General features: G+C 35.6%; 1 protein-coding gene across 12 annotated transcripts in view; it reads left to right on the plus strand.

Moving 5' to 3' along the window:
• The window catches only part of CCSER2 (coiled-coil serine rich protein 2), a 188,225-nt gene extending 166,524 nt beyond the window's left edge, over positions 1–21,701 (plus strand). For 7 of the 12 annotated variants that reach the window (XM_003903678.4, XM_017962837.3, XM_009214470.4 and 4 more), the window contains one exon: positions 16,637–21,701. In XM_003903678.4, coding sequence (XP_003903727.2) covers positions 16,637–17,455 — 819 coding nt within the window. In that variant the 3' untranslated portion in view covers positions 17,456–21,701. Of the gene's footprint in view, positions 1–2,803; positions 2,937–10,473; positions 10,514–16,636 lie in introns of all 12 variants that reach the window. The other 5 variants (XM_003903679.4, XM_009214475.3, XM_009214468.3 and 2 more) reach the window with 4 other exon arrangements.
• Positions 21,702–22,269: the final 568 nt, after the last annotated feature.

Consider the following 22,269-nt stretch of genomic DNA (forward strand, 5'->3'; position numbering starts at 1 on the left):
ATAGATGGGTGCCCCTTGGCAGTGGCAGGCAGCGCTGTTTATGTATTTATTTCACAAAGTTGTCTTTCCCTTCTCATACTCAGACCTATGCCAGAGATTATGATTTGTTGGTCTTGGGGAAATGAAGATAGATATCATTGTTTTTGTTTTTAAAATTTCTTAGGTGGTTATAGCGTGTGGCCAGGATTGACAGATCTACAACTGCATCTCTAGATAAACACAGTTAATTAATGTAATTTTGTTTAAATCAGTAGTTACTTAGTGTCTGCTATATGCTGGCGGAGTTTTAGGCTATAGAAGGTCGGACATCGAATATCTTTTAAAACTCCTGCCAAGTTATAGGTACTGTGACAGATACTTTCACCTAAATTATTTCAGGAATTAATGATCTAGCAGGAGAGACAATTTAATACAAAGTTGATTGCTTTAAATGCCATATAAATAGAGTTACAAAATTAAAAATAGAGTTATAAAATTGCTGGAGTGGAGATGGGTACAGATATGAGTAACTAAATTATAGGAACTAAAAGTAAGAGGGTTCTTCGAGATGAACCAGTCCAACCTCTGCATCTGACAAATGAGAAAACTGAGGCCCAGAAATCAGTAATTTTCTCAGGGTTATGAGGCTTGGGAAAGATGCAAGGAAAAAAACAGTTTCCCTGACTCCCAGGTCAGTGCTATTTCCACAGACCTGCAAAGGTAAACATACCTGCTTGATGAAGGAGTCTATAACTGTTTTCTTAAGCATGTCTATGATGTTCCCATCTGAAAGTTTCTTTACTTAGTAGTACAGTGGGTAGAAGCTTGGTTCTGCAAAATGCATAGGGAAGATTTGGTTGAGAATCTGTTTAGTATAAAGCCTTTGAACCAAAACATTTCACAAACAGCAGAACAGCAGGTAGTATCTATGGAGAGCATCTGAGGTCATCAGCTTATTCAATATTTTCTAAGCTGTTTTTGCCAAATTAGCAAAAAAAAAAGTATAATAATTTCAAAAGATAAAATTTTTATTTATTAGAATATCCTAAAGATTGTTAAGTTAGTTTTTGTAGCTGTTTTTTCCCTTCATCAACATAGAAAATGGATCTTTTATGTTTCTGTTTTATATTGAACAAGGTGGGATCACCCTTAAATTTAAAGAAGTATCTGATTATGCCTGAGTCAAAGAATGTTGATACGGAAAGTGAGAAAAATTTTTTCATTTCAAACTGTTCATAAGATCTGTAAACACTGATAAACTATTATCAGTAATTTTTAATACTTTATTTTTAAGTCAGATTAATTGGTCTGAAAAAATATACATAATTTCTTTTGCAGATTTAACTGGGTATGATGATGATTTGTAGGCTGATTTTCGTTGATGATACTTTAATAGTGTTTCAGTAGTTTTATTTGTGCATATGTTTCAGTCAGTGAGGAGGCTAGGGACATAAGACCCAATATGGGCCGGGCGCGGTGGCTCAAGCCTGTAATCCCAGCACTTTGGGAGGCCGAGGCGGGTGGATCACGAGGTCAGGAGATCGAGACTATCCTGGCTAACATGGTGAAACCCCGTCTCTACTAAAAATACAAAAAATTAGCCGGGCACGGTGGCGGGCGCCTGTAGTCCCAGCTACTTGGGAGGCTGAGGCGGGAGAATGGCGTGAACCCAGGAGGCGGAGCTTGCAGTGAGCCGAGATCACGCCACTGCACTCCAGCCTGGGAGACACAGTGAGACTCCGTCTCAAAAAAAAAAAAAAAAAAAAAAAAAAAAAAGACCCAATATGGTTCCCTTTGTATAACATTGAACAGTTCCTTTCTTGAAGAAACTTTTCTGTAAAGTGAGGAAATTGAAGTAAATGACATTTCGAGAGTATCATAGTTCTGATAATCTGTGATTAAAATAAGTAAAGCTAAGAAGCCACAAGTTATTCAAATTAAAAAGCATGCCCACGTAACCTGTGGCCTGCATGTCACATTACAACATCCTAAATCTTTTTTAATGCTGTGTCGCTTTTGCTAACTTTAGCTAATGTTCTTTTTTTTTAACCTGCTAATCCTCTGAAAACTTGTGATTTCAGAAGAAATTTTTTTTTTTTTTTTTTTTGAGACGGGGTCTTGCTCTGTCACTCAGGTTGGAATGCAGTGGTGTGATCTTGGCTCACTGCAACCACCACCTCCCACGTTCAGGCGATTCTCCTGCCTTAGCCTCCCGAGTAACTGGGATTACAGGCAGCTGCCACCACACGTGACTAATGTTTGTATTTTCAGTAGAGATGGGGTTTCACCATTTTGGTCGGGCTGGTCTTCAACTCCTGACCTCGTGATCCACCCGCCTCACCCTCCCAAAGTTCTGGGATTACATGCGTGAGCCCACTGCACCCAGCCGAAATAAAAATTTTTAGATGATGATTTTTTTGTATTTCCTGATTCACAAATTGTTGCATTTTCTGTGTGTTTAACACCTAAAATCTATCTCCCCCTTTAAATTCCTTCCTTTTCTGCAGAAGACTGGAATCTGCTACTTTAACAAGAGATGTATGATGATAAATGTAATGTATACCAGAAAGAATATATTATTTCTTGTACATTGTACTACAAATATTAGAGGAAAATAATTTTAAAAAATACTAAAAATAACTGGGTTTGGATTATGATGTGTTTTTAGTAATTTGAGCTGCCTGTATTTTAAAAAATGACATCTGTCTTCTCGTTAACACTATTGCTCTGTGTTATTTAAAAATAAAACAAAGTATGACTTGGTTTCTCTATTTTTTGGTTCCCTTTTTTATTATACCTCCCTACCCCATCTCTCTCTGCACAGGGTGGGTATTCTGCTCCCTCCTTCTCTCCTTGGCAGGGCTCCTTCCAGGGGATCCCACGGACTGTTCCACCGCACCGCAGACAGAGTGAGTCTGTGTCTCTCACTCCTATCCTGCTCTGGCTTCCCCTTCATGGTACTTCCCTTCTGCATGACCTGTTCCTCCCCAGCACCTCCTTTTCTATCCTGAGTGCTCTGCAGGTGTCTGCTAAAGCAGCACTCTCTGTGGTCTCCTCTCTTAACATTTCCTTTTACTGCATGTAAACAGACCTCTACTTAGAGCCTTATGGAAGCTGTCTGAGGTTAATTTCATTCTAATACTGTTTAAACCTATTGCCAGTGACCCTAGACCTACTGACATGCATCTGTCTTTAATGCATTTTCAAAACCTTGAAATATGTGAATAAAAATTGTTGTGTTATCTAATTGTTTTAAAAAGTGTACATGTGATCTACAATGGTATGATGGACAGATGCATAATGTGTAGGGAGCAGGCTTACTAGACCATTGCACATTTCTTTAAATAATATTTCCTAATTAAGGGCTTGGATTGCATTTCACTGTCATCTAAAATAAATATATTTCTAATTGTTTTTTCTAAAAGTGGTTTAAAACAACTAAGATATTTTTTGTAATCTATCAGCTTTTCAGCACAAAAGAAATGGCTTTTGAATATGCATGGTTTACTAACATTTCTAATGATTTAGTTACTATTTGACCTTAAAATTTTTGTTTACATTAAATCTCTTTTCCAAAACAGTGTGGGTTATTTTGTTTTATGTACTTAAGTATGCCTGGTAAGTTGGTTATATTTTATCTTTTTTGAAAAGTCACCCATAAAAAGCTATTATTAATGAAAACAAAATATAAATACAGTCAATCAGAGATATTTTTATGCCTTCTCTAAGGATTTTTCCTGATTTGTGATTCATTCAGTTTTTTCATTATCCATTTCCATGTGAAGTATCAAAGGTGTAAATGAGGAAATTTTAAGTAATTAGGAATGTGATTTATTTAAAGAAAATTTTACTTATTGAATTAGCCAAAAGTATGAGGTATCAACATGAATTCCAGAGAAGGCATGAAGTTTATTTTTTGGCTGCTACACCTCTCCTTCCCTTCTATACTTTTTGTTTTAAAGAAAAATAATTCTTGTAGACTTTTATATGATGTTCTTTAGTAGCAAGTTCATTTGTTTACTGGAAGCAATGAGAAAAGGAGTTTTTTTGTCCTCCTCCTTTTCTATCTTCCACCACCTCGGTAACTCCTCCTTTTTACTTCTCTGGTCTTCAAGTAAGTTGCTTTCTTTTTTCCTCTGTTTAAATAATCCTAGCACAAAAAGAATCATACTAAAATGCTAGTCAAGTCATCTGAAATTTCAAAGGGCAGATATAACAAATTATAATATGTTCTTAGGCTTGTGGTCAGTAAACAGCAAGGTTTGAGATTTCCCCTCAGATTGACACACCCACCTGTGTACTTACTCAAGCACCCTTTTAGCCTGTATTCTTTTTTGTCACCATGTTCCTCCCCCTTTCTCCTTCGCTAGCTGTAATACGGAGTTGAAGTTTGAGATTAATTATTCTGTATTACAAATAGAGTTTCTGCTTTACTTTTAAAAACATGTTTATCAGAAACACCCATTTCATGGGCTTATTTGTATAGCATTAGAATTTTCTTATCTTTTCCTTGAGTCAGTGGCTCTCCATTTTCAAGTGCTTCTTCTCCTTCCTTCTTGGGTTCAGAGCTTTCCTTTTTGTTTCCAGCTGTGAAGCAGCACTATCCTACAATTCCTGCAATACTAGTAAGATCTGCTTTTTTTTTTTTTTAACTTCTCTAGATCAAACCTTCTTTCTCTGCATCTTCAGATTAACAAAAAGAAAGTTTTGATTCCCCAGAGTTTGGATGTATTAGTCATCTAGGAAAAATATATATATATATATATATATATGTGTGTGTGTGTGTGTTTGTGTGTGTATAGGAGTCTTTTCCTGAGTAGGTTCTCACGGCCTATGCATCTGAAAGCACTGGCCCTAGGATTTGATCTTTGAGACTTGTAGGACCCTGTTTATGTGAAATAATGACCAGAGGGCCTGTTCACAGCCTTTTAATACTGTTAATGACCTTGAAAGGTTCCTTTAGAGGGGAAATATGCTCTAAACTACTACTCTATTTTGAATTCACCCTGAGAACAGCTAAAGCAGTTTACTAATAAAGGGGGTTTTTTTAGTTATAAAATATAGAAAAGAAAGGTATGAAATTATTAGAATAAATCTAGTGGTTTTCCAGAGGGTTTTGAAACAGATCTTTTCCTACACTAAACTTATAATCAGATGATACTTGTCTCCACATTTAGTCAATATGTGGGTCCTAGTACTCATGTTTGGAGAGGTTAATTGTACTTAAGTAATGGAAGATAGTTGAGAAATTTCTCCATTACAATGTTTCATTAAAAAGTTCTTTGGTGACTTTTTTTTTTTTTTTTTTTTTTTTTTTTTTTTTTTTTTTTTTTTTAGATGTTTTTTTTTTTTTTTTTTTTTTTTTTTTTTTTTTTTTTTTTTTTTGAGACAGAGTCTTGCTCTGTCTCCCAGGCTGGAGTGCAGTGGTGAGATCTTGGCTTACTGCAAGCTCCACCTCCCGGGTTCATGCCATTCTCCTGCCTCAGCCTCCCGAGTAGCTGGGACTACAGCCATCTGCCACCACACCCAGCTTATTTTTTGTATTTTTAGTAGAGTCAGGGTTTCATCATGTTAGCCAGGGTGGTCTCGAACTCCTGACCTTGTGATCTACCCGGCTCAGCCTCCCAAAGTGCTGGGATTACAGGCGTGAACACCGTGCCCGGCCCGAACTCCCTTTATCTTCTAAATGTGGAGGCCAGGTAAAGCTTGGCTGTGAGTCTTAAGTAAGAGCAATCTGTTTGTTTTTTAAGATACAGGAGTATAGCAAACCTTCTAGTATGAAGATAGTCCATGCTAAATATTCAGAGGGAGATAATGTTTACAGGGAGTATTTAGCCCTTGTCACTCTAGAAAGCTGTAGTGGACAGCAGTGTTTATACTGTGTTTAAGAATATAGGAAAATAGACCAGGCACAGTGGCTCACACCTGTAATCCCAGCACTTTGTGGGGCCGAGGCGGGCAGATCACAAGGTCATGAGATCGAGACCATCCTGGCTAACACGGTGAAACCCTGTCTCTACTGAAAACACAGAAAATTAGCGGAGTGAGCCAAGATCGCACCACTGCACTCCAGCCTGGGCCACAGAGCGAGACTCCGTCTCAAAAAAAAAAAGAAAAAAAGAAAAGAAAAAAATAATATAGGAAAATAGAGATAAATGGAAAGTTCTGGTCTTTATTATTTTTCTTAGGAAATTTTGACTTACATTTCTTAAGTATATTACTAGTCTCTACTTCATGATACTTTTTTATTTCAAATTAAATTTTCTCTAGGTTAGCAGAAAATATCTACGTTTAGGTCTTTCCTACTGTTAGTAGGGATTTGAGCTTTTGTACAAATTCACTTAACAGGCATTGGTGTAGTCTTTCTACTCTAATTTCCAACTGTGTAAAATTGGGAATAATAAATAACCTACTTCAAAGTAGGAAAATTTAATAAAAATAATTGCTTTTGGCAAGTAGAAAGCCTTCCTGGTAATTCCAAATAGCATTTCTTGCCAGAGCACGTACTTACCGGAATACTCGACTTTTCAAAAAGTATGTTTTGAAATAATACTTATTTCTTATTATGTCTCACTAAGCTTTTAAAACTTGCTCTTTAGTATCTTGCTTGCTAAATTTAGAAATCTTGTTTATTTTTACCTTCCATGTGCAGTGACTTAGTGGGAAGGGAAAAAGTTATTTTAAAACAACAAAAATTACGTAAATGCATCTGTATGTGTCGTAATAGCCTGACAGTTTCTTGATGTAGTGTTGTGTCCACCATAATTTTATTAAGAATGACAAATTTATATTGTGTCACATCTTCTTTCTCTTACAAATTTCAGGGGGTGTTTCACAAACATTTTTGACATGCAGTGATTATAAATTTATTTTACATGACAGCCCAGTGTGTATTTACTGAGAGAAAGTATGTATTTACAACCCGATTCACTGTGTATGTATATTTAAAATTTGGATAAAAGATTCATGGGACAATACTTTCTCTTAAACCATTTGATCCTCTCATATTTTTTCTCTCTATTCTATTTTTTTTAATGTTGCTAGCAACCTGCAGTTAAAAAAGCATTGGTCTATTTTGCCCATATAAATATCAGCATTTAGATTTTAATATACTAACTTTAAATATGAAGGCTAAGAAGTGTAGATAATTTAATGTGCATAGATTTTGTGTGTATAATCATAGTAAAGCTTTTTTTATTTTGCAGAAATACCATTTTTAAGTGGTGCCTCCTAAGAATTGTCTATGGCAGGAAAAAGTTTTTGTTGTTGAATATTAATAGAGTGGCTTAAGTGGCTAATGAGCCCTTTGTCAGAGTCAGCTTTTCCTCAGTTCAGTCAAAATGTTGATCTTACTGAATGCCCACTTTTGCCATTTCCCTGCTTATCCTCGACTGCGCTGTCTCACTTTAGTAATTCACTATCTTTATTCTTTTAGTCCTTTTGGCTGGAGAATTGTTCTTTTAAAATTCATACAGTTGGATAATCTTTCTAAGAGCTACTTAAAAATTACACTTTCACAAATATTCCTATAGGAAACTCTTATGTATATTTTTTAAAATTTAGCCATACATTTTAAGAAAGGGGAAAAGACTAATATTAATTGAATACCTATTATGTTTTTTAATGTCTTAAGTACTTTTCTGAGCATTTCATTTAAATTATTTGATTCTCACAACAATTAAGAGTCAGAGCTATTATTCTAATTTTATAATAAGGAAGATGCAAATAAATAATAAATCAATAAATGATGTAGTAATTTTCTCAGGGTAAGTGAACAAACCATAATTAAATTCTGTTCTACTTCCAGAGTCTGAACCTTAAATATTTTTTGTAAATACAATGACTCTTGCTTCAAAATGTACATTTGTCCTATTTATAATAGTAATGTAGTGACTCATTATGGAGGAATTAGAAGAAACATTTTGGTATATTTCCTTTCAGTCTTTTAAATATTATGTTATAAAGTTGAATTTATATATTTTCAGTCATTCTGCTTTTTTCACATAGTATCATTTTATATATATACACACATTTTTATATGGTAAATATTCCTTGAAATTAACATTTTAATGGCCACTTGATAATGTGTTATATGGATATATTCTAAATTAGATTTTTTTCTATTGGGCATTAATGTTGTTTCTAGTTACTGAGAGGAATATTGGTAAGCATTTTATCTTTGTGTATAAATCAGTGTCAGTGTCTTTCTTTTCTTAGATAGATTTCCTGGAAGGATATCATTTAATTAAAGGATATGAACTTTCAAAGGCCACTTGATGTGTCAAATGTGTATTTGACAGTTGTTGAATTGTCAAACATGCTCATAATGTATAAATCAACAAGGCTTAATCTGATTGACTCCAATATGTGACTGTAATCAATTTTATACATAAGAATAGCTTCAGCTTCCTTAGAAATTAGCTCTGGGAGTGACTTTTCATAAAAATAAAATATTTTTGAATGAAATGCAAACTGAGTAACTCAGTAAAAAAACTTTACTAATTCAATTTTGTGTATGCTCATTTTTAATTTAAATATGGTTAACATCGAATATGGTATTTTCTACCTTTTTGCAGCCAATTTCAAGGACTATCTAGTATAGTCATTGGTTAATTGACTAGAAATGTGCATCTAACTCATGGTCCAATAGGCCTTCCACAAACATAGGCATGGGTTAGTTTCTTGGAATTATGAGAAATGCAGCATTAGTGTTTTCTGTATAAAGCATTTTATTACAATCTGCTTTGCAGCTTGTGAGATTTTTTTAGCCAGTCTTTTTTCCTGTGCCATAATGCTTACAGTATTCTTGTACTCTGGATAAATATACTGTGTCTGTTGGTCACATCAATTGAACTATACTATTATGATGCCATTTAGGTTTTTTTTCCTGAACTACTCTACATCGTCTGAGAGGTAGATGTTAATGGATTCTGTGTCTTTGAGATGTAGACCCACGAAATTAATCATCTAAAAGTGATTGTGCCTCTGTAGTAAATGCTTAAGTCCCTCTTAATCACTGTGATACTTTAAAAAAAGAACAAAAAACGGCCTGGCGCGGTGGCTCAAGCCTGTAATCCCAGCACTTTGGGAGGCCGAGACAGGCGGATCACGAGGTCAGGAGATCGAGACCATCCTGGCTAACACGGTGAAACCCCGTCTCTACTAAAAAATACAAAAAACTAGCCGGGCGAGGTGGCGGGCGCCTGTAGTCCCAGTTACTTGGGAGCCTGAGGCAGGAGAATGGCGTAAACCCGGGAGGCGGAGCTTGCAGTGAGCTGAGATCCGGCCACTGCACTCCAGCCCATGCGACAGAGCGAGACTCCGTCTCAAAAAAAAAAAAAACAAAACAAAAAACAAAAAAACGATTAACTAGTCATCAACTTAGAAAAGCCATTGAACTCTTTATTTCAGAAATTATTTATAAACAATTTATATTATCAATCTGCTATCTCAGTTTTCTGAGGTCTAGAGGCACCATTTTGAGATACAGAGGAATAAGAGCATTCCTGTTTCTCAAAAAGCACTGGAAGCTGTGATTGGCTTCATGTGATCTCTAAAACAAAAATCTTTAAATCTAGTTGTAATACAGTATTAGGGATACAGTTAAGTATTTCTATACTGATGTGCAGAGCCTCACTTATAATTTGCATCTTATTCAGATTAAGATCAGATTATACCTTTAGTGGTCCTTAATGCAATGGCAGTAATAAAACTAAACTGGCCGGGCGTGATGGCTCATGCCTGTGATCCCAGCACTTTGGGAGGCCAAGGCAGGTGGATCACAAGGTGAGGAGTTCGAGACCAGTCTGGCCAACATAGTGAAACCCCATCTCTACTAAAAATACAAAAAAATTAGCTGGGCATGGTGGCAGGTGCCTGTAATCCCAGCTACTTGGGAGACTAAGGCAAAGAGAATCGCTTGAACCTGGGAGGTGGAGGTTGCAGTGAGCCAAGATTACACTACTGCACTCCAGCCCAGGGAACAGTGCAAGACTCCATCTCATAAATAAATAAATAAATAAATAAATCTAACACATACTTAATCTTATTTAATTTTATAATATGCAGAAGCCTCTCAAATTATTTAAAAATTAATTTCTATCTCCTTCATAAGGGGTTACTTGGGACTAAAAGTTTTTAGGTATTTGGAGTATGAATATTAAATTTTATCAGAATTATTTTCAATATTTTGTTTGGTAAGAGTCTTCAAGTGATTTCTCTTAAGTGTGAGAAGTTTTACACATGCCTTTCTGAGTTTATGAGTATTTGTACTAACTCACAAATTAGTAAGAAAGTATAAATCTATTTAATGTTTTTGTTATGTACAAATATATTAAATGAAACAATGAATAATGCCTAGGAAAACACAAGAATAGCAAAGCAAATACTTGTGGCTGCCACCCAGTCATGGCAATCCTTGGTGTTGTGTGTGGTCTCTGATGCCATTGTCCTGTCTTTTTCTTGTCTCTGCTCTCCCATTATGCCATTGGCAAGGAGTTGAGAAGTTAGTCCATTACTTCTCTGACAAAGCGTGGTACAGTACAATTTCGGATTTTTTCCTACCACCTTCCCCATAATCACTTTTTTGGTTTTTTTTTTTTTTTTCCAGTTTGCATGATATGCATGTCAGAGCCTGCATGAAAGTACAGGCATGTTACAGATGGCTCTATTTCCACCTTCCTTTTTATGGTTAAAATGTATTTAATAATAACAATAAACTTGTATGTACCCGGGAAAAATTAGCTAAATTCTGTCTGTCATGCAGTAGCATTATTACACTTTGGAACATTTCCTGCTTTCTACTTGGTACACTTTGACATATTTTTACTCCATCAGGACTTGACATTTTAGCTGCCATCTTTTGCTAATAACCCTAGAACAAGAATGCTTTCAAAAACGGGCGTGAGTGCTTTTCCGTATGCTAATGCTGTAGATCTTTGAAGTGTTGTAGAACAGTAAAGGTGAACTGTTTTGCTCGTTGGTGGGTACTACTATGCCTTTTTTCATGTTCATTATGTTTCCCCCAATAGGTCACTGTGGAATCACCTCTTTCCAGAAATACTGTTCCATAGTGTGGCTTGAGTATAGTGTCTGAAAGTTATCCTGGGTAGGCTAGATCATCTAAGAAGGAAATAGAACATTATCCAGGAAAGTTCGTTCCCTAATATTGGTATTACATCTGCCTGTAGTGTTTTAAAATATATTAAAATAATCATCTGGTTATATTGCATATTCTGAAAGCCTGTGAACTCATCAGAACTAATCAAATTGCACAGAATATTAAATTTTAGTGCTGTATTTTAAGAAATTCTCTGATGGTTCAAATTCTGGCTTTGCCATTTGCCAAAATGTTTGAATTTGAACATGTTAACATTTTTTGACCCCAGTTTACTCATTTATAGAAAGAAAAGAACAGTATGTTTCACCTAGGAGTCTCATGATAACTAGAGATCATGCATACAAACTCAAGAGTTTGGATCTATACCCTTGGGAAGAAGGGAACACTGTTCTCTAAGAGCCCAGAGTGTAACATTTCTCAGGTGTTTATGTGTCAGGCATTGTACTGTTACTGGTTATTATTTGCAACAATTCCATGAAGTATATATACTGATATTACCCTCATTTTGTAAATTATGAAATTCCATTTCAGGGTAGTGGGATTATTTTTACCCAATATCTCGCCTCAGTGATAGATCTATAGGTGATAGATCCAGGATTCAAACTCAGATCAGCCTGATTCTAAAAGCTAAGCGATTCAATATTGTGTTGTACCACCTCCTTTGTAGAGCCATTGGAAAGTTCTCTCTAAACTTGCATGTCTTTGCTCTGGTTCTTATCTCCAGGAAGGCAATTAAAGAGCCTTGACTTCTATGTCATATCAAATATGCTTGATATGGATTCAGACATATAGATAGTGTTGACATTATTGAAATATGTTTTTGAATCCTAGAAACCTCATATTCTAGTTTATTATTATATTGCTAAAGAACTTACTTTTGTTTCGAAGACCCAGTTACAAAATAGCTATGGCTTGAACTCATCATTCTTACATCCTTTAATAATCATAGATGAAATTTATTTAGCACATAGTATGTGCTAGGAAGTCCTATGCTAAATGTTTTACATATGTAATCATATTTAATTATTAGAATTTTCTAGTAGCTGAATGCTTGTTAAGACACTTTTCCCAACCTATTTCTAGTCTTCAAATAAAAAACAGTTGGTGGCTAAGCTTTTAAAAGGTCATTATGAGAGGTACTTATATATAACATGCAGTCAGTATTTCCTGCTATCCTTCTAAACATGAATCATTAAGCTAATCACAGACTTATTTGGAGGGAACAATGGGTTTTTCCTATCAGATTATTTTTCATCAGTGTTTATTTTTTGAAACCAGTTTTTATTTAAGCATTAATGCTTCATCATTGACCTAAATCAGTTTGGTAATTCTTGGCCAAATAAGTAATTCTTGAATATACCACTAATATTTATTCACTTATTTATTTATCTAGCAAATATATATTTAATCCCTACTTTGTGCCAAATACTAGAAATACCAGCTATAACAAAAAATGAATGAAGCATAGTACATGCCTGTAAGGAGCTCCAAGTCTCTGCTTATCTTTGTAAAGCAGCCTAAAATAGACATTTACCATTATTATTAAAGATGTCTACCAAGCCTTTTGCACAACCACCCTGTAGTGCCTATTGCTGACATTCTTGACCTTGACGCATGGAACTCTTTAATCTGAGAATTATCAGAATGGTGTGCTGAAGTTTACATATCTAATTAAAGTAAGACTTGAAGTTGCTGAGTTCAGTTAGAGGCACTTAGCTCTGTAAGTCTGGGGACAGGTCCTCGTTTTGATGCTTCAGTAACCAACCCCTCCACAAGTTTCAGGATTAAAGTTTTACTCATTTGTGACTACAGGGAGTAGTTAAGATACGAGATCTTTCCTGAAGTCCCCCAGTAGTGGGGGGGATTCCTTTTGCCCTCTAGGTTTTGTGGGCTTCTGAGGCAATGAAATCCACGGATTAGTGGACAGCCTCCCCAAAGGCCTTTTTTGTATACAAGCCAATACCTCATCTTGCCAGTCCCACCTTCAAATCTTTTTCAGTCCTCTCCAGATTTTATGCCAAAAAGCTTACGATATGGTTTTTCTAACAATTTCATCCCCACTGGTTACATTCCTCACTGGTTCCGCTGGAGTGATCATTCTAAAACACACACATTAGATATTCTGATTCCTCTGCTTAAAATTCATCCACATCTCCCATCATCTACAACACAAAGTCATAGCTACTTAGCCTGACATGAGTCCCTTAGGAGCTGGCCCTTACCTATGCTTTTGCACTAGCCTTTCAAATTCAGTCTAAAATTTGAAGTGACTGGAACATGGCATGGTCTTTTTTTGCCTCTGTGTTTGACATATACCAGCTCACTACACAGGATATTCTTTCCTTCTTGTTTACTTGATAAACTCCTGTTCACCCTGTTAAAACTCAGGGCAGATTGTTCACCATTCTGGTATGCCTCCTGTGACCTCTCCAGGCAGGCATGTTTTCTTTTTGTTCCCATATGTTGTTGTGCTTAAGACATGATCGCATCATTCCTTTACCTTATTGTCTCCCTCACTAAGCTCCTCAAGCACAGGAACAAAGTTTTGTTCAGCTCCAGATTTTCTCACTTCTGGTACAGTACATGATACATAATAAACATTTAAAAAGTGTATAGTTTTTGATATTCATTCCTATTTATATTATCCGTGAGGATATGCAATCTTTTTATATTTACATTCTAAAAATGTCTGAGGGCATCTTTTTAATGGCCATAGAAGTAGTAGTGGATGTGGGCAAGATGAATTAATATCTGGCATTTATATTAACACAGTTGAATGTTTAGAATTTGGGGAAATTGTAGCAACAAGCCATCAGAACACATCTCTGCCTTGCTTGCTAGAGGTTGAGAGGTAGCTTGTTGTTCAACTTGCTAGCAGGTGTAATTAGCGGCAATCCAGTCTTTAGTGGGTAGCCACTTCCATGTAGTCTTCCACATATCAGGAGCAAGTTGTTTCCTTATTCCTCGTGAAAGAGACTTTTTGTTTTTACAGTAGTGGAATTGATCTTCCAAATATAGTTACCAAATAAATAATAAAATAAGACATTGATTTGGGAAATTATATCATGCCACCAAAATTAATTTTTAATAAAAATATAAAATTTTATTTAGCAATGGAAACCACTGATTTAGTTAATGTAATTCACTAGTAGTATATATGTCTAACTTGTAGTTTAGACATTTATTTATAAAACTGTTAAATTCCTCTCAGTTGACTCAACATTTTGTTATTCTTTAAAAACTGGCTGTTTTCTAATTCATTAATATTTGATATGAAGCTTTATTGCATTTAATACAAATAGCTTGGTCTTTCTGACTCTGCTGTATTTCCATTTATTTCTCTGATAAGCAGTGGTCAGTTGAGTACTGTGAGTAATCAAAACAGTACAAGTGGTGAGTACAAAACAGTACAAATTTATAGTTCACAATGGCCCTTTCTGGGCATTTCTGGAGGTTGGTTGTCTTAATAATCAGTTTATTACCTGTCTTAATTGAAAAATCATCTTTTTATGCTTTTCATTGATAGCACACGTTTATACCTTTTTTTCTTATTGGCAGTAGACATATTACAGTAAAGTCCAAAATTGTCACTGATATTTTCAGAAGTCTTAAATTGCTTTAAGATTTTTAACTTGGCACTAGAATATCTTACCATGTTTGAGGGTGAAAAGGGAAAACAAATCCCCATTCAACCAACCAGTTGATGATGCCTCCTTCCTGATTACTTTTTATTCCCTTTGGTAGATTTTGGTTTGTTTAATATGGTCCTGCTCTATTTTTTCACTAATCTTTCAAGGTTTTTGATCACTTTGGCAGTTATTTTTGTCTAGGGAACCCCAGGGAGAATCTGTTGATTTAATTATGTGGTGATTTTAGTATCTTCTGTTTTGCGGGACAGTTTATTAATTTTTGTGTTGATGTACTGTGAAAATACCCAGTGACTTTAAAGTCTGGGATATTTAGCTTGAGGCAGCAATTGAGCCTGACTTGTTTATTTCAAACATTCTGCAATATGATTTAATGTGACATATTTCTGTACAGATTAATTTTGAGTAGTCACTGTCTTGAATTTTTTTGTTTAATGGCAAGTCAGCCGTATGCCATCACAGCCAACCATCCTCCATGAGTTGATGAGCCTTGCCCTCAGTCACTCCCAATCCAGCCGTAATCTAATCCCTGGCTGCTGATCCTGGGCAGCCATTGTCCAGTGCTGGTCAGGGAGGTGGAAGAACTGAAAAAACACAAATGATGCAGTATAAATAGATCCGCCCTTCTGTTGGGGAAATTAGAGCTAATATGTAGATTTATTCGTGGATTAGCTTAGCAAAAAAAAAGTTATTAGTGAGAAATGGCCCTTTGAAGTTCACATTGTAAAGCCCTTTGCCAAAGTCTTTGACATTTTGGCCCACATTATTTAAAGACTGTGTGTGTGTGTGTGTGTGTGTGTGAGAGAGAGAGAGAGAGAGAGAGGAGAGAGGAGAGAGGAGACAGAAGAGAGATTGAAAGAGAGTTTATGCGTTTGTAGCAAATACCACTGCATCAGGACAGGCCTGGTAGGTCCTGCCCCATGTATTTTAACTATTTGGGCCATTGAAAGATAGCTTTAAGATTTGTATTTTTTACTAGATACCACCAAGTCGTGGAAATTGCATAGTTCCTCTGATTTTTTTTGAAACGTAACTACACAATGAGCTTCAGGGAAGTACGTGTGAGGCATATAGACCGTAAGAACCTTGTTGTCGTAGGCTTCTGTCCTTTAGTTCCGGTCAAAGACAACTTCACATTTGTTGTAGTCTGAGCCATCATTCAAAAGGCTGATTATTCTAAATTCAAGTAAATGAATGTTTACTTTTGATTAGAGTAGATCTGTTTTTCACATGTCAGCCATAATAGCAGTGAGACAGACCAAATAAACTCTAAAACATTTTATTTGGAAACTTTTCAACAAGAATATTAAAAGGAGATTAGCATTAGCTAAATATCTTGACCTATATTTGTTGAATATATAGAATTTCACATAAACTGAGAATATAGTATTTACTCTAAATCTTGTTATCTGCTGGTAATTTTCATTCTTGACAGAAGAACAACACTTGTTAATGTGGTATACAACTTTTTTTTTAACTTTAGTGTAAGTACTATTCTGAAGGTCACAGTTAACACCTGAATGCTTTGTGGAGGTTAAACCAAAAGCTGTAGAATCATTCTGTCAAGCTCTAATGTTTTAAAATACCTAACGAATCTATTATGGCAGGAATTTTTCTATAATAAATTAGTATTTTAATGTTTTCTTTTTCTCATTTAATTTTGGATCTTGTTCAGTGTTTACTGCCTGTATCATTTTTTGTTTGCATTATCACTCTTGTGTGTGTCTAATTTGCTTGAATATTGCAGTTCATTTTTTAATTAAAATAAACTCCACATATTTTCCATATTAAAGCCATAATAAGTACCAACACAGCCTAATTGGTATTTATATTAAATCTGGGTGGAATTTCTAAAATAACTTGTTGCTAATGTTATTTTTAATTTTAACAGCCTCAAGTACTACAGCCTTCCAGCAGCCTTCCCAGACCCACAGACCACACCCAGGGAAAACTAATAAAGCCACAACATATCGAGGCCCACAGTGAATGCGCAATCCAAGACATGCATCAGGGTGTTGCGCATCTGGAAGAAAGCTTTACACAAGTCTTGCAACAAGAAAGCACCTATGGTTTGGAAGAGCAGCCTTTTTCATCAGGCCCACAATTAACAATGGATGTGGCTAAGAGTACACCTTCTGAAGCAAACTTAAACATTACTGTAAATGCTCAAGAGCCTTATCATTTGGCAAACAATCAAATTAGTGACATGCAGTTTATACCCACTTCTCTTCAGACACCTCCCCAGTCAAGTACAGTAGACCAGGCTAAGAGAGTTGGAAGAAATCAGTCTCCGCCAGTGGGTTATGTGTCTCAGCCCAAGTCCTTGCAGCTTTTAAAGCCATCCATATTGAGTTCTTTGGTACCGCCTCCAGTTTCTGAATCATCTCCAAGTAGGACTTCCACTTGTAAAAAGTCACCAATAATCGCAACATATAATTCAGCAAAACTTCAGCCAACATCTAGTCAAACAAATCTTGCAAATAATCAGAATCTGAAAGCATCTAAGCTCCGCCCCCCCTCAGGCTCTTTCAAACAAAAACAAACAAACAGCCCCCAACTAGAGCCTCAAAGCTTCCAGGCCAAGACAAGCATCCCAAGGCCACTAACACAACGAAAAGAAATCATGCAGAATCCGAATGGCAATTTGCATTCTGGGGATTGTTTGGCCTCTAATCGATATTCTCGTCTTCCTAAACCAAAGATACATTAAGTACATAGCCATCACCTGCCAATTTGTTTCTTAAAAACAATCTGTTCTGTAATAGCTTTATGTGCAGCTTGCTACCATGGTGGAGGTTCCATTGAAAGCCTGCAAATCTTAAATTAAAATGTGGAAGCTTCTACTAGTTTGGCTCCTTCATTTTATATTCTGGTTGAAGTACATGCCATTTGAGCATAATTATCTCAGGTAAACACGAAAGTTTGCTTACCCATTTCAGAGGCCTGCTAAAGGCCCGAATCATGTTATCTATCCCTCTCCATGTCAGAAAATTCATAATATTTTACTGAGCAGGCAAGAAATGTGCTTTGCTGGTTTAGTCCTGTTAAGGTCTGTATTTATTGTGGTTGTCAGAACCTCACCCCTTTTCACTTGTCTCTCCTGTGAATATGGCTACTATTTTAACTAAAGATATGGTGATAATGGAAGATGGTAGTCTGTAAGCAGAGTTCTGGCCAGTGTTTTGTATATTTAAAAGGTCTATGCAAAAGCTTTGTGATGAATAAAGGAGATTAGGCTTTTAATGGAAAGTCTATGTAAGTTTTGTTTTTCCTTGCCAGGGTCAGCCAGCTAATGTTACTATTGATTCATTTCCCAAATTCCCCAGGCTGAAAATGTTTCTTATTACATACAAATCAGTTATATATTCCTTTACATCTTGTTTTACAGACACATGCAGTGCGCGCGCACACACACATGCACACACACATACCATTTATATTTGTATTTGTTACTGGGTAAATTTTGGAGAGCTTGAGGTACATCTTGAAACCTGTACCTAAAGATGTATTCATTTGTAACATATGTTGGTGCTAGAGTTTTGCTGATAATTCACTTTTGAACCCTTGGGCTTATGGATCCATGATAGCCATTTTAAGGTTCCACAGCATTATGTCTTTAATTGTAATATTTATATTTATTGATTTTCTGCTAATATCTGAAGACTGAAATAATGAACTTGAAACATTTGCACAAAACTTTGATGGGATATAAATATACCATATATAGGGATTTTAAACTATTTTCTATAGCAAAACAAGTTAAAATATTTTGAGAAAAATAAATTTAAATAAGACTATCTTGAGAAAGCTGGAGTTCATAATATTCCCCCCACCCTCCCCAGTCTCCTAGGTTTCCCTTTTCTGTGATTTTTTGGGGTTTTTTTTGTTTGTTTCTTGAGACAGAGTCTTGCTCCATCGCCCAGGCTAGAATGCAGTGGCGCATCTCGGCTCACTGCAACCTCTGCCTCCCGGGTTCAAGCGATTCTTTTGCCTCAGCCTCCCAAGTAGCTGGGACTACAGGCATGCGCCACCATGCCTGGCTAATTTTCTTGTATTTTTAGTAGAGATGACATTTCACCTTGTTGGTCAGGCTGGTCTTGAACTCCTGACCTCAACTCCTACACCTCATCTATGGTGTATTTTTGAAAGACAATTTTTTAAAGGTAGATTTTGGAAAAAAATAGAATTGAAGATGGGAAATTTTGTTTTATTAAAAAGGTGCTAGAAGGCATTTCAAAGACAATATTCTTATTTTAATACGCTGTAGAAGGTAGGTGTGGAACCTCCATGCTACCATGTGCACGAACCTAATTATGCTTTCGGCCACTTGTCAGTTCAGTAAGTCTGCCTTCTTCTTCTCCCAAATCATGTCATCTTTAGGTTGTTGACCTGCAGCTGCTTTAAATGAATTAGTATCTTTCAGATAGATAACCTTACAAGGAGAATGTTTGTTTTGAGCAGCTGACCAAAAATGTATCAAACAGGATTATGGCCAAAAAGTCGCTCAAATTTCTAGAGGTTCCTTTAAAAGATGTATGTTGATGAAATTGCCCCTTTCTAAGAAAAACAACAGCAAGTCTTTTAGTAGAAATTTGAAAGAAGTGTTTGCTACCATTTTGACCCATTATTCCCTTACCTATCAGATGAATTTGCCATTCACTGGATGGAAACCATTCTTGGATTTGGTAAGAGGTGAGCAACACAAATCTAGTATCTTATTCTTATGTACCAGCACTTCTGATGGAGAAGCAGTGAAGTTCAGAACATTCTTCACGTAGTCCGGATACTGTTAGAGTCAGGCAAATCAGCAAAGCACTTATTTGTTTATGGAGTTGACCCATGATGGCTGCAGTTGTAAGTGGGCATACGTAGTCTATCATTTTGAAGGAGAAAGAAAACCATTCTCACATGTTGCAAATATGTGAATCATACTGTATTTCCCTAAAGTAAAACATACCGTGACTTAGTGGTTTTTGGTTTATTTAGAAGTTGGTTTAGACCCTTATGAAACATTATTTACGAGCTGGCCTTATCCTTAAGGGAAAAGTTCTAAATTTTTAAATTTATTTTTAACTCCCTAGTCTGAGGGAAATGTCTTATTGTCCATTACATAAAAATGTTGACTCCACTCATTTATTTTTCTCCATTTTTTCCTCCATGCATTTATTCCATTTTTCTCTATTTTTTTCTTCCCTGTTGGATTTGCAGAAATGTTAACCAATTAGCTCAACTTTTCTGTACCTTTGTTGAGTCTTAATCTTTTCGAAGATAGGCTCATCGTATATTTATGAAGCATACTATATTAAGAGAAAACAAATCTAGGATGCTTGCATGACATAAAGTATTTACCTGCAGTTTTCCTTAAAAACTGCAAGAATATCATGCTTGTCTGCTCCTTAGTAAATGTTAAGTCTGAAATGGAAGTGAGGATGTAACTCTACTGAATAATCAAAGATCATCTTAGATTTGGCTTGATCTGTGTTTATTGCTTCTATTAATGTAAATCAACTCTGTGCCAAATCCTCCTCCACAGGAACACAAACCGTTTATTGTCTTAGTTCTAGTGATATCAATGAAAATAGTTACAGTATATGAATTCTAAGTCCTGAGGAAGAAATTTTATGGGCTTTGTTAAGTTTCACATTTGTAAAAGAGGAAATTAGTATTCAGACTTCGATATTTGGCTGTTAATGGGATGCATATCAAATTTTTAAAAGAAAGCTTGGCCTAAGGAGTTTATTGGTACAGGTGCAGATGATTTTAAGGCATTAAAGGATTATAGAGTTATGTCATTTAGACTGTTTCTAATAACAGACCAGCTAACATTTTTCTTTTGGAGTCTCATTTTTATTTGTGCAATATTTTCAGGCATATAGGCTACTGTTCATTGTATTTATATATATATTAGAATTTACTAAGTACTTTAACAAGTAAAAATCTGAATATGAAAGAAAATATCAGATTTGCACTTTAAATGAGCTTAATTGCTTGGAGTTGTGCCTGAAATATCGAAATGCCTCCTATTGGGTGTGGCTTTGTTGACATAAATTTGTAATTGTTGCTGTTTGAAGATATCAGTACAGCTGTTCACAGAACTATATTCCCAGCATGTCACTTTTCCCATTAAAGCACTAAGTTTTCTTTGAATGTTCCATTGTCCTGATAAGTATTTTACTTTTTTCTCAGTACATCAAAGAGCGCGTGATGCCCCTACAGCTGTCACTTCCAAATGTTCCTATAGCATAAATGGTGTTACAGACACAGGGGTGCATTCTTGGTTTCTGAGCAGAGTTGTCATACTGGTTTCCTGGTCTCTAGGGCACTGGGGATGTACTTTGAAATCACCGAACAGGCTTGCAATTAAGATCAATAAGACTGCAGCACCATTTCAATTTACTTTCCATCTTACACAGTAGTTTTTGTGTTTTTAAATTCGTTTGGGTGGTTATGTTTGCATGCTTATGCACACATTTGAAAATTAATTATAGCTGTACTACCTGATGTTTTTCCTTGGGGATGACGGCCTTGTTACTTTTTAAATTCTCATGCTTGAATTATATTTTCTAATGATCTTTCACATCTCCCTTTAAGTTTTTTGCTGCAGCAATTTGAGAGAATACTTCTGATTAAATGATTCTGATGGTGGGCACCAATCTACAACTGTGTCATTAACTGAAGATACATGTTTTAATCTTGTTGGGAATAAGCTCACCCACTTTCTCCTTGGTAAAGCATTTACTTAACAAAATAATACCCTGAGAATGTAAGGTCTCTAAGTCATTACTAACAAAGAGCAAAAATAATATCTGCAGTATTGTTTTTCCCATTGATTTTAAAAGTCAGTTTAGAGTACAAACTGTATATTAGAATTTGCTTGTAAAATGAATTCTACAAAACAGATGTAAAGTGTCTCCTGAAAATGTTGGCATAGTAAATAAAAATAAAGTTCATAATTATCAGAGTTCTCTTGTCTTTCTCAACATTGACTCCCATAGTTTACTTTTTCTTTGATATCTTTTTCCCACAAAGATCTAAGGTACTGTTCATTTGCTTATGTTTTTCTCAACTCTGACACTTTATTTTACATGCTGCCTTCTTCACACACATCTTCACACCCCAAGCCCTGACTGAGCAGGAGTTGATCAGTCATTGTTGTGTCTTCACAAATTCTGTAAGTGATCTAGTAGTTTTGTTTCCATTGTAATAAAATATCTGCTTTATCTTAGAATATTGGGATAATGGTTAATGGACATTTCAAGAAACAGTAGCACCTTAGATTTAGAATGCCGTACAAGGAAGAAAACACTTGTAATTTTAATTATTTTGTCTTACTGTTTTTAAGCTGTATACAAAATAGCTTGAGGCCAGAAAGGTGTTTAGTGAAATGTTACATAACTTTTAGGAACAAAAGGAATAAGGAATACATATTTTTTCAGTTTTACAGTTTAGTCATAAAGATGCAATAGTCATAGTATGTAATAAGATACAAAAAAGTTGATGCAGTGATGTTATTAATCCAAAATG

This window comes from Papio anubis, chromosome 11, assembly GCF_008728515.1.
Source record: "Papio anubis isolate 15944 chromosome 11, Panubis1.0, whole genome shotgun sequence".
Taxonomy (NCBI): domain Eukaryota; kingdom Metazoa; phylum Chordata; class Mammalia; order Primates; family Cercopithecidae; genus Papio; species Papio anubis.